Here is a 13,176-nt window from a genome sequence, read left to right on the forward strand (position 1 = left end):
TAGTAGAATCAGTAAATTTGGAACTCAGCAGTCACCACCATCAGCTTTTGAACAGGAAGGAAGTACCTAAATGCAATTAGAGCCTTTGGAAATTTCTCCCTCTTTTCCTAGTTCTTCCAAAGTGAGTCTGGCAGCTTCTGTCAGTGCTCTGAAGCAGTCTTACACTTTGTGAAGTTCTCCGAGATCCTTGAAACAAAGATGAAAAATCATCTTAAAAGAACCAGTAAAAGTTGTCTTGGGATGTTTGGTTTTGAAATTCCATCCCCCTCCTTTACAAAGTGTTGTTCTATCAGTAGCCTTCATTGCAGAAAAAGCCCACTTGAGATATGGGAGGTGTTGAGACTCAGGGGTAGTTCTTCTGTAATATTTTTGCATTATTTTACACAGGATGGGTCCACAGACCTCACAAGGCACAAAAGGCATTTTTTCTTTTTGCAGAGCACCCAGTGCCTGCTCTCAAGATTGGATGCTTTGTCATCTTTGTGCAAAATTAGCATGGCATTAAGCAAGATTAATTTCAGCTCCTGAAGCTGTGGTGTCTGGTCTTTTTGTCTGGGTATGCCTCAGATCTTAATGAAAAGTTATTTTTCAGAACTGTATCTAGCGCATGCCCTGGACAGTTTATTTGAACAAATGCAGGAGTCTCCATACTCCCTGGATGTATTGCTGTGTCAGGGTTATACGTAAGCAAGAGCAGGCACAAGCAAAGAACAGGTAATGAAGATTCTCTGGTTTCCCCTCTACAGGAGTGTAGCGGGAGAAGGTGACATTTTCCAGCCAAGCAAAAGGAGATGCTTTCTCACACAGAGCAGAGAGAGGCAGTGGAGCTCATTGCCATGGGAAGCTGCGGATGATTAAAATTTGTCATGGGTTCAAAGAGTCATTAGGCAAACTCACAGCAGAAAAATCGGAATAAATACAGACTCCACTTCTGGCTCAGGCAGCAACTGAGCTGCGGATTGTCAGAGGCCGGGAGGAATATATCCCTTTATGCTTGCCCTGTCCTTATGTTCATCTCCAAACATCTGCTACTGTTTGGCCACTGTCTGAGCCAGACATTGGACCTCTGGTCTGAGCAGTATGGCTGTCATGTTCATAGTGAAATCACCCAAATGTGAAAAGAGAGAGACCATGGAGAACTGGGAAAGATGTCGGGAGCTCAGCTAATTGACCGGAGGGCTGGATACAGCCAGTAAGTTCCAGCTGAGAAGCGAATGGTTTCAGTGGGATAACCCATGGACACCTACCTCATTTAAAGTACCTATATTTTGTTAAATCGGGGCTTGTACAGATGGCTCTTGATTTCCTAAGGGCTATTGGCCTAAATTGCACTGCATTATCTAGGGAGGTTTGCCGTAGCACTCTGAAGCAGCAGAACAAACCCCGTAGGCTAAACAACGTTACCTAACACTGCCTGCGAGAGACACCTATAGCTAGGCACTATCCTCATATTTTCTTGTGGTCCTCTTGCCTCAGTATTCAGGCTGAGAGAGATGTGAAGAAAAAAAGCGTTGCGTATACGACTTCCTTAGAGAGGAATAAAGCCAAGCAGCAGGCAAGTTCAGTAGGCAAAAAATGATTGCACAGTGACCTTGGGATTTTGCACGCCATGACCTAAAGAGGTTAATAATGCCACAGAAAAAAATCTTACTAGAGAAAAACAAGCTTTTTTTGGCTTATCATACATGATTTAAAAATAGTATTGCAAAGCAAAAAAAAAAACCTTCCTACAATACAGGCTATTTTACAGGAGATTTACAAACTTTCAGAAAACAGGCTTTTGTGTAAAAGTCTCTTTTTCAAGGCTTCAGTTAAACCCAAGCACGAAGGGCATTTAAGGAAGGAAAAAAAGTGATTAATAAAATAATGGCTGCTGCCCAGGAAAGGGAATAATTTTACATCTCAGTGATGATCTTCCACTGAATTATGCTTTGCAGAGCAGCAGCAATAAATTACCATTTTAAAAATGAGCGCCCTAATCACACAAGTCATGTCAATGGAGTTTCAGTTGCGGGTTCTCCCTCTTCCCTGTGGCCCACCGCTACAAAGTACAGCTGTCAATACCATTTGGCTGACGTAGCAGGCTGCGATCTGCACCTTCATTGTAAGGGGAACAAAAGGATCTCCTTTCTTAACCCGCTCCTCATCTGCCATCCTTCTCAGAGGCTGCAAGGTGGCCCAGAGCTCGCCAGGTGCCTGGGCAGCCGATGAGGGATCTTTCCACACGGCTTCTGTAACTCGCAGACCATGTACTTGAAGATGGTTGCCAGACACACCCGTGGAGCTGTGCTCATCTGAATAATTTCTCTGGTCTTCAAATGAGGGCAAAATTTAATGACCTTTATAAAAGAGAGAGGCTAAAAGGGCAAGAAAAGGAACCGTTTGCGCTTTTTTTTTTTTTTAAATCAGAGATCTCCACTGAAAATTTGGAAGGTTAACAGGCATAATTTAAGCAAATTTCAGACGGTAGTTAAATACAGAGCAATAAAGCAAGGCTTGCACAGAGCAGAGGAGGAAGGACAGGACAGAAAACAGAGCATCACAGCACAGAGCCGAATGCTCCTCTCTCACTCGGAGCTCCTTTGGAAGCAACATGAGCTCCATCCAGAGAGCTAGGTGAGAACTGCAGGTGAAGACAGACTGAGTCACCTAACCCTGTTAAAATCTTTCTTTGCAAGACTGGTTTTCAGATGGTCTTGTTTAAATCCATGTTTCGATCACAGAAAGAGCAGAATGGAGGGAGGGCAGCAGGAAATTATTAGATGTTATCTCATTACATTGTTTTTGTTACAGAGGGAAAGTCAAACCTTAACTCCAAATTATACAAGGGCTAAAAGGTTGATTCTCAAAAGTCAAGGCGGCAGGACAGTTGTTCCCTATGTCACATGGACTGGTTGATTTGATCCTTTTAATATGGTTTGGGCTCCTCAGATTAGTAGTGCCCCCTCTGAGTAACTTAAAACAACAGAAAAGACACAAGGAGAGGCTAGTTATGTCAGTGATTAGATGGAGCTGACAGGCTGCCTAAAGCAAAATTCAAGCATCGATTCTACCAGAGGACCTTTTGTAGGTCGATGGTCCCTTTGATTACAAAGCGTTAGGCTGACAGCAAGGTATACAAGTTTGGCCTCCATTAAAGAAAGGACTAATGACAAAATAAATAGGTCACATTGAGCAAGCCCAGTAAACAAAAACCACTAAGTTTCTACAGTTTTTCTTTCTTTCCAGAGCATTCAAAGAATTCAAGAATGCAAAAGCAAAATATATGAATTGGTTCAGGGCTGACCAAGTTAAAGCATGTTATTAAGGGCATTGTCCAAATGCCTCTTAAACACTGACAGGGTTGGGGCATCGACTACCTCTCTAGGAAGCCTGTTCAAGCGTTTGAGCACCCTCTCTCGGTAAAGAAATGCTTCCTCAGGTCCAGTCTGAACCTCCCCAGCACAGCTTTGAACTCTTCATATGCATCCTATCACTGGATACCAGGGAGAAGAGATCAGCACCTCCGTCTCCACTTCTTCCCTCAGGAAGCTGTAGAGAGCCATGAGGTTGCCTCTCAGCCGCCTTTGCTCCAAACTAGACAAACCCAAAGACCTTAGCTGCTCCTCACAGGACATTCCTTCCAGCCCTTCCATCAGATTTGTTGCCCTCCTCTGGATGCATCTGTACCTTAACATCCTTCTTAAACGGTGGGGCCCAGAACTGCACACTGTACTCAAGGCGAGGCTGCACCAACGCTGAATACAGCGGGATGATCCCCTCTCCTGAGCGGCTGGTTATGCTGTGTTTGATGCACCCCGGGATGCTGTTTGCCCCCTTGGCTTCCAGGGCACAGAGCTGACTCGTATTGAGCCTGCTGCCAGCCAGCACCCCCAGATCCCTTCCTGCAGGGCTGCTCGCCAGCCGCTCCTCTCTCAATCTATACTTGTGCCTGGTGTGACTCCATCCTACGTGCAGAATCTGGCATCTGTTGTTGTTAAATTATGCCATTAAACATTGCCCAAAGCTCCAATCTATCTAGATCCCTCTACAAGGCATCTTGTCCCTTCAGGGAGACAGCAGCACTTTTCAGTTTAGTATTGTCAGCAAACTTGCTAATGGTGCATTCAACTCCTGCACCCAGATCATTGAACAGAGCTGGCGCTAGAATTGAGCCCTGAGGAACACCGCTGGTGACCGGTCACCAGCCAGATGTAGCCCCATTCACTACAATCCTTTGAGCCCTGCTGTTCAGCCAGTTCTTCACCCAGTGCACCATGAATCTGCTCATCCCACAGCTGGACAACTTGTCCAGAAGGATGCTGTGAGGAGCAGTGTCAAAAACCTTACTAAAAATCTAGAAAAATTACATCCACCATCTTCCTTTCATCCACTAGGCAGGTGACCTTATCGTAGACTGATATTAGATTAATAATGAAGCAGGTGCCATCTTTTCTTCTGGAAATAGAAACAAGCAGAAGATGCTCACACAGGACTGAAATTAATTTCCAAGCAGAATATCCTACCCTAATAAAAAAAATTCCATGGAGGCATTAGTAACCACAGAGAACTAACACAGTTGTTTTACATGTTCTTTGACTCAGACCAGCAATAATTGGCTAAAATACTACAGTTTGTCTAGAGGAGATTGAAGCAGAGGGTCCTTTCTGGCCTTTGTCTGAAAGAAGGTACCTTCAGCATCCCACTGCACCCTGTCATAACACTCGTCTCTATTTTGATAGTACTCCAAAACAAAGGGTAAACCTGAAAAGACTCCCAGGATGATACAACTTGCTCTTCAATTCCAGAACAAAGTAAGCGCCTTCCTAAATTGAGAAATCCGTGGCACCTGCACTATCCTCACAGATGTGGGTGTCACTTATTGACAAAGAAATGTCACTCTTACAGATCTATATAATAAAGTAATACTGTGGGGTTTTTAATAACCAGACAATCCCCGCTTCAAAATTTCTGTTGTCTGTGCTGCTTTATTAAAGTGTAAGTATTAAAAAAATGACAGCATAATATGTTGGCCTCATAAGATTTAATTGGAAGAGAGTAACACATTTTAAAGTTTCTCTTGTATTATAAATCTTATATTTCCCCAGTAAATTATCTGACCATACATGTAATGAATCTATTTCTTGAATTAAAAACATGCCTATCCAAATGTCCCAGCACAAATCCAATAGCTAGCATTAGCAATAAATAGTATTTAATAAATATGCACAAACTCCATGTCTGGAAATCTACCAAAATGTCTCTCTAGACCCTTTCCTTCTAGCCAAGTAGCCATTTCTGTGAAACTGAACTTAAACTTAGAGTTGTTAGTCCTACTGCATTTCAATCCATAGTTGCTGCAATTTCTAAGTCATTACATAACACTTCTCTCTTACAAGCTTGACCTTGTTCCTGTGTCAGTAAACTATAAAATTGTTGTTCAAGTCAGTGAGAATGGATTTAAACCATTTGCTATTTGTAGTACCATGGCATGTAATAGTATTTTTATTGTACAGCTTGAATTCCGTCTGTTATGCACTGCTTGGCCCAGACTCACCCGCATTAACTTAAATGAGGTGCCTATTGTGGGAGCAAAGTGCCACAAGCTTTCCAAATGTGTCAACAGAGGGAAAAAAACATCTCCACCTACAAAAGATCCAACCTACATTCTGAACAAAACTCTCCCTAAATTGTGAAAGGGAGAGTTTTTTAGGGCGCTTATTAGTTTGTGGCAAAACTTGTATTGTTTCCCTGCTGAAAGGCAGGTAGCAAGTTTTGAATGAAATGGTTAAGCAGATTGTTTGCCAGAAAAATCAACATGTGACTTGAATATGCACGTAAAAGTATATATAAATGTCTCTATTAAGGAAATAATTAGAAAATTTTCCTGCTCTTATTATGCACCAAATTTGTCAAATATCTAAATTACAGATCATTATATTTCTAAGGGTATTTCTAGTAAAAAAACAGGCATAACAGCCAGTAAGAAATAATAACTGCAGTCCATTTACTATCAGGTTAGCAGAAAATAAATGTCATCTTACTATTGTTCTCTTGCTGTAGAGTTTATTGGTGCATGTATGCAGCTCATTTAATTTGCACATCTGTGAAAAACACCGCTTTATAAAATGTAAATGGGCTGCATATGGAATGTTAAACTTTCCAATGATAAAATATCTCAACAGCCTTTTCATCGGAATTGCCAAAAAACTTTAAAGTCCATGTTTGTTTTCAAATCAAAACACTGCTATTTTTATTCAAGCACAGCGAGCGAGAACAGTTCAGTTGCACTTGCACGTCAGTTTATTCAAAGTTATTTACTGATTCATTGATATCCCATTGCCTCAACGAATGAGACAGTCCTACACACTGCCCTCCACTCTTCTTTGTTTAAGCCTCTTCCCACTGCTGTCCTGGGGGCAGAGCTCTGCAATTGGACAAGCTCCCTTTCCACGTATCCCATGCTGTGGGATATAGACTGAAAGGGGAGCTATGAGTACCTCCTCCTGCCTTCACCTTTATCTCCTGCATTTTATTGTCACTCCATCTGAAAGTAATCAGGACTGATAATGCCATCTTTGACCATAACACTTCATAGCTAACATTATTCTATTTGGAGATGGGTGTTTGGCTGGGATGGTCACCGCAGTCCTTGAAGATGGCTTTCAAGGTAGGCCTCCCACCATGACCGTGACATTGGAGGAGGTACAAGATCTGGACTATTCCCATATCCCTTTCTAGGCTAAAGTCTCCATCTTCACACCAAACACCCTCAGCACCCAGATGTTTTAGACGCTGTTTTTTGTTTGTAGGTTGGTGTGCCCCTGACATCCCAATCAAGATGAAGACCTTATCAAGAAAGCCACTGTACAAGCAAATCTGAAATGAACTCACAGTCTACATCATCCAGAGCCAGATAGGGAAAGATGGAGGCAAGGGAGGAAGAACAAGGTAATAAAAATAACTACAGCAGAGAAGCAGGAGCTCAGATGGTTCAGCTTCCAGAAAAACAAATGTGGCACATGTCCGTTCACAAACAAAGTGATGAGTATGTAACTGAACTGCAAATATGGTCTGTGTCTTTCTGTTCTCACTCAAGTCAAATCTTCACGGTAAGGATTTTGCCCATTCAACATTTATATTTGTTACCTTCTCATAAGCTTTTCTTTTTGTTTTAGAATCCATCCAGTCGTTTTCCTTTTCCAACATGTCAATAAAAGCCCAGCGAATTCCTTCAGTCAACTCCTCCATCTGCAAAACATTTAACAAACCCCTCCCCAGTAAAATATGTCATGAATATTGTTATCAGAAAAGTTCTGGTGCATGCAGGCACAATGGATTTTGTTAGATCATGAGTTACTCCAAATCACATTATCTGCTCCTCCTTCCTCAAGGCTGATTTCTTCTCTTTCTCCAGTCCTCAGACACTTTTTCTGAGAACAAGTTTCTTTCCATTTTCTTTTCCTGCAGTTGTACCACACAACCTGTTCATTGCTGATTCTTCCATGTCACAGCTGTGAGAATGGCTGTCTTGAAATCATAACAAATACTGGGAGAAATGCAGTCATTTGGGGAGATTTGTGACACACTGGTTCTAGGTCACTAGCCCAAGCAGAATACGGAGCCAGCTCAAAGGCATTTTGCACAAATAAAGCCTTTTCTGCAGAGAGCGCATCTGTAGCCTTGTTTGGTTTATGTCAGAGACATGACTTATTAATACTGCCAAAAAAAATGAATTTGGGCTGGCAGTATCATGATCCAAATACAAAGCAGGATCGAAATGTTTAGCCTGTATTCAGCTGTATTTGTGAAGTACTCCTGCCCCTTGCGTACTGTGGGGATAGAGGCTGTGGCTCACAACACTGAGCAGCCTTAACTGCTTCTCTGGGCTTGAACCACCAACGACAGCTCACATCTGTGCAAAGCTAGGAAAACCCACGACCATTTTAGCTTGGCTGCTTCTTCATGGGTTCTCTACAAATGACAGTTTTTCAGGCACCTATACAAAGCCACGAGCATACCACAAGCCAGTTAAAAAAAAAAAAAAAAAGAGGAGTGTTTCGTGAGCATGCACACTAAGAAAACCCTGAAGTGACAGAGAACAAGAAATCTAACAGCTAAGAGATGCATTATATGGGTCTAAAGAGAGAAATGTCCTCACAGACCAGAAAGGTGTACACAATCAGCTGCTTCTATTTATAGCAATAGATGAACCTCATGACAGACAGCCACCGAGAATACCGCGAGAGTGAGGCAATTCAGGGGATCCAGCTGTCGCTGGAGTCCTTTAGCACAGATCAAACCAGAGCTGAGAGAGCACACGACATGACAGATAATCATTACATGAAGACTTATTGGATCTTTGTGTTACCAGTTACGTTACATTTAAAAATAATGAAAATGTCAACTAGCAGAGATTTATATAATTTTATTCTATGGATCTTGTAGCTCTGAAATGTCATTAAAAGTGAGGACTAAACCCTGGAAAGTAACCTTACCTTTAGCTATATTGTCCTTTATGTATCAGAGGTATATTTCACAGAATCACAGAATCACAGAATCACTAGGTTGGAAAGGACCTTTAAGATCATCAAGTCCAACCATTAATCCAGCGCCACCATGTCCCCTAAACCATGTCCTGAAGTGCCACATCCACACGTTTTTTGAACACTTCCAGAGATGGCGACTCCACCACCTCCCTGGGCAGCCTGTTCCAATGCCTGACCACCCTCTCAGTGAAGAAATTTTTCCTAACATCCAATCTAAACCTCCCCTGGCGCAACTTGAGGCCATTTCCTCTTGTCCTATCACTAGTTACTTGGGAGAAGAGACCAACACCCTCATCGCCACAACCCCCTTTCAGGTAGTTGTAGAGAGCGATAAGGTCTCCCCTCAGCCTCCTCTTCTCCAGACTAAACAACCCCAGTTCCCTCAGCCGCTCCTCATAAGGCTTGTGCTCCAGACCCCTCACCAGCTTCATTGCCCTTCTCTGGACACGCTCTAGCACCTCAACATCCTTCTTGTAGTGAGGGGCCCAAAACTGAACACAGGATTCAAGGTGCGGCCTCACCAGTGCTGAGTACAGGGGCACAATCACTTCCCTACTCCTGCTGGCCACACTATTCCTGATACAGGCCAGGACGCTGTTGGCCTTCTTGGCCACCTGGGCACACTGCCGGCTCATGTTCAGCCGGCTGTCAACCAGGACCCCCAGGTCCCTTTCCGCCGGGCTGCTCTCCAGCCACTCCTCCCCAAGCCTGTAGCGTTGCATGGGGTTTGTTGTGACCCAGGTGCAGGACCCTGCACTTGGCCTTATTCAACCTCATACAGGTGACCTCCACCCATCGATCCAGCCTGTCCAGAACCCTCTGCAGAGCCCTCCTACCCTCCAGCAGATCAACACTCCCACCCAACTTGGTGTCATCTGCAAACTTACTGAGGGAGCACTCGATCCCCTCATCCAGATCATCAATAAAGATATTGAACAAGACCGGCCCCAGAACCGAGCCCTGGGGAACACCGCTTGTGACCGGCTGCCAGCCGGATTTAACGCCGTTCACCACAACTCTCTGAGCTCGGCCATCCAGCCAGTTCCTCACCCAGCGAAGAGTAAACCCGTCTAAGCCAACCCGGAACTATTCTTTATTTGTGGTGGAGCCAGAAAAAACATAGCAAAGCTCCTTTAATTATTAATTTTTTCCTATCCTTTTCAAAAAACATTTTCTTATTTTTAGAGACAATATAGGACAACTGGAACATTGTCTAGCATTAAATATGACTAAACAGTCAACGTTCACAGTAAACTGCGTCCCAGGGAATAGGGTAAGTTAAAGATATTGATGACAGAGCACTGACTCAATTAACTTAGCGCACTAATGAGGTGAACTCCCTGTATTTGGAGGTTACAAGTTCAAACTCAAGCTCTGCAGCTGGGCCCTGGTGTATACTTAAGCTTTATGCACCAGCTGTAGCTGCAGGGGGCAGGGGGAGAAGCCTACTCCTGCTATCAAAGTTATTACTGAAACAGCTCAGGCATAGCCGTAAGAAACACTGCAGGCATTCTGGGTTAGAAACAGTGCTATATTTAGACACAAATAATGTCTTTCTTGATAAAAGGAGAGAAGTAGCTAAGGTATGAAACATCAGTCACAAAACTGGGGGGGGGAAAGAATCCGTATTATCCGTAACTCAGGATTTGCTTATCGTAGACAGATATATGCCGTAAGCCAGGGAAAAAAAAAAAATTGTACAAATAAGAGTGCTTTTCTCAAGTGCTTTCTTACTGCTTAAGAAAGAGAAATAGAACTGAAAACCAGTGAAATGAAAATGATAACACCACAAATTATTAACCTGAAAAGCACACTTCTAAATCAATTGCGACAAATTTCCCGTGTATCTAATTTTATCTCCATGGACAGTTCACTGTAAGTCTGAATCTTGTGATCTACACTATAAATTTTATATGCATTTCTTACTATGGATGCTACTGCGAATTCAGACTTGATAATTTTTCCAAGATTTGGTCTGAAAGGAATGTACATGGTAAGAAATATTTTAATTAGGTCATATTTCAACAGAAAACCATTCTCTACTCTGTCAGCTTCTCATAATTTTCCCTCACGTACACAAACATGAAAAAGGGTCTGTCCCCTCCATGAAGTGTACATTTCTTATAGTCCTTCTCTTCCCACTTAACCTGTGCAGAAGTCATACTGTGTATCCCTGAAGTATTTTTGCCACTAAACTGCCAAATAGCACATTACAAACTTGATCAAGAATCAGGGAACTGAAAAGCTGGATCTCAGAGAGGAAACTCCAGCTGAAGGCAAGTAGCAAAAGAAATATAGAACTTGAAAGGGAAACATATGTCATAAAGATTTGGACAAGCAAAATCAGAGTGTTGGTCTGTCTAAAATGGAGCCCTTCCCTGAGAAAACAGTCAAGCTCGATAAAGTCAAACGGGCAAACTGTGGCTACTGAGCCAGGGCAGTGCAGGACTACCACAGAGCCGCTGTTCCCAGCACAGGATGCTATTTCACATGTTTCCTAAATGGTTGTGCCGCTCCTGCACCAAGAGCTAAGTTCAATGACTAAATTAGCTGATTTTAAACTGATTACTGTTGGAAAATCAATCACTGGAAAAGCAAATATTGGAAAACCCTATGAGTAAAATAGGAACTGAAAATAAATAATAAATTATTGTGAAGTGTAATTAATCATTTGAATATGTTATTACAGGAAGTGATAATATAGCTATGTTTGAAGTTTTAAAAAGAGGATGAATGTCCAGCTAAAAGCTATTCTCTGGACTCAGCAGCATGGAAGAATACTTTCCTTCACTGTTGAGCAAATAAAAAAAAAAATCCAAATCACACATATAAACTCTTGGTACCCGGCTCTAAGCTTCCCTTAATTTGGGCCAGACATCAGTTACACCTTTCTTGCTTAGACTACAGGTGTAGCACAATCAGTTTTAAAAGAGTAGCCCCAAAGCAGAGAAATCTTGACTTGTCTTTAACTAGTCAGTAAAAAATTTACTATGAAGAATTACACTAGCTATACTAAACCATTTCTCATCGATCCTCTCCCCCTATCCCCCACCCCGGGCTGTTCCTGCACAGCCTGGCTGTCATTATTTATGCAAATTAGTGCTGTTCAGCCTGTTTTTGATCTGGCTATATATTTGTCTGAAGGGCTGCATATGGAAGGAATGGGCAATACCCAGATGGACAGAAAGGTGATATTTCTTCAAATTTGTTCTGTATTATCCTTGACTTTTTTTAAATTCCATTAAAGCATTTTTTAAAATATTGTCTTTTTTTAAACTTCAGTTTAACATCAGAGACAATTTGTGAAGAGGAAACCACTAATTAAAGTTTCTAGACAGAGTTCTCAGAGGACTCACCATCTCTTTCTTGTCTTCTTGAAAATGAGCCTTCACAAACATCTTGCCCACGACGTAAGGGAGAGCGCTTTCAACGAGGTCCACACATTTATCCCACTGGGGCAGCAAAGTTGTGGTTCCATGGATCACCTGTTGGCAGGTGCATGTTGTAGGTCATAACATCATACTGTTTAAGTCTGCATCCATGTACAGTATAGTCTAAAGTATATTTGTCAAAGAGCTACCAAAAAGAAACAACAGCAATACTTTACAGTTATTTCTATTTTCATCAAGTGTTATGACAAATCTGTTGAACCTAACAAAATAGCTATAAGATTTTAAACTTAGAAACAGTACAATGGTAATGACTTCAAGAAGCTAGGGTCAGAAGATTAGTTAGGGGAAGACATTCTCAAGTGCCAGCTTTAGGCTAATCTTTATAATCCTTCCATGTTAAGTGGAGAGACGCTTTCCTCTAGAAAATCCCTGCTCTGAGATACCTCCTGAAAAATTTTCTCTATCTCCACTGACTAGGTGAGAAGCCTAGGGAGATTATCCTCATGAAAATGAGGTCAGTCCTTATGAAACACCTCCTACAGAGCCCTGAACTGCCATGAACTTATCTGTGTTTACTGATGATGTCTAACTTCGGTAGGTACGTGTCCATACCTTTTTGCCATTTACCTGTCTAGCTATTCCCAGAGTATTTTCAAGAGAAAATAGGTTTGAATCATCAAGAACACTGAATACACATTTATCCCTCCAAAACTCTCACTCCATGTTGTGGTAGAAAGATGTTGGTAGAACAGCTTGTGTATTTTACTGAAGGAATGGTGGTTAAATACACACTTGCAGGCTATGACAATGTCCCTGCACCACCATACATGCATTTCAAAAGAGCAATACTCAAGAATGGTCAACACACTAATGAACAAGGCAAATCACAGCTCAAGCACATTGCTGCCTTGGTTTCTGTTTCTCATAGGAAGAATGTTGTTACTGTGGACACTTACACAGTTAACATTACATTTTCTTGACAAGGTAGAAATTCATTTTTTAAAAAAGTACACATAACAAAATATGAGATGGGTCCATGAAAGCAATAGCAGTGCTGATTTATGAAAATGTTGTTGTTTTCAAGGTTCAAAGAGTTTCCTTTCCATGTAAGGAACTTCTTAAGCTTTTCCACAGAGAACAAGCAAAATCACAGTCCAGTAGTTAATACCTGTCAGCTGTGTAAAAGCAGAGTACAGTCAACACCAGATCAGGTCAGGTGGGATAGGATTTTGGCCTCTCACAGATTATACAAGCCT

General features: G+C 42.0%; 1 protein-coding gene across 1 annotated transcript in view; it reads right to left on the bottom strand.

Moving 5' to 3' along the window:
* PHEX (phosphate regulating endopeptidase X-linked) overlaps positions 1–13,176 on the bottom strand; it is a gene marked incomplete at both ends in the record, with an annotated part of 106,088 nt that overhangs the window by 46,146 nt on the left and 46,766 nt on the right. Inside the window, 2 exons of the mRNA XM_082012581.1 lie at positions 7,129–7,230; positions 11,885–12,013. Coding sequence (XP_081868707.1) covers positions 7,129–7,230; positions 11,885–12,013 — 231 coding nt within the window. The remainder of the gene's footprint in view (positions 1–7,128; positions 7,231–11,884; positions 12,014–13,176) is intronic.

Source organism: Phaethon aethereus, assembly GCF_964289735.1.
Source record: "Phaethon aethereus genome assembly, chromosome: 1".
Taxonomy (NCBI): Eukaryota; Metazoa; Chordata; class Aves; order Phaethontiformes; family Phaethontidae; genus Phaethon; species Phaethon aethereus.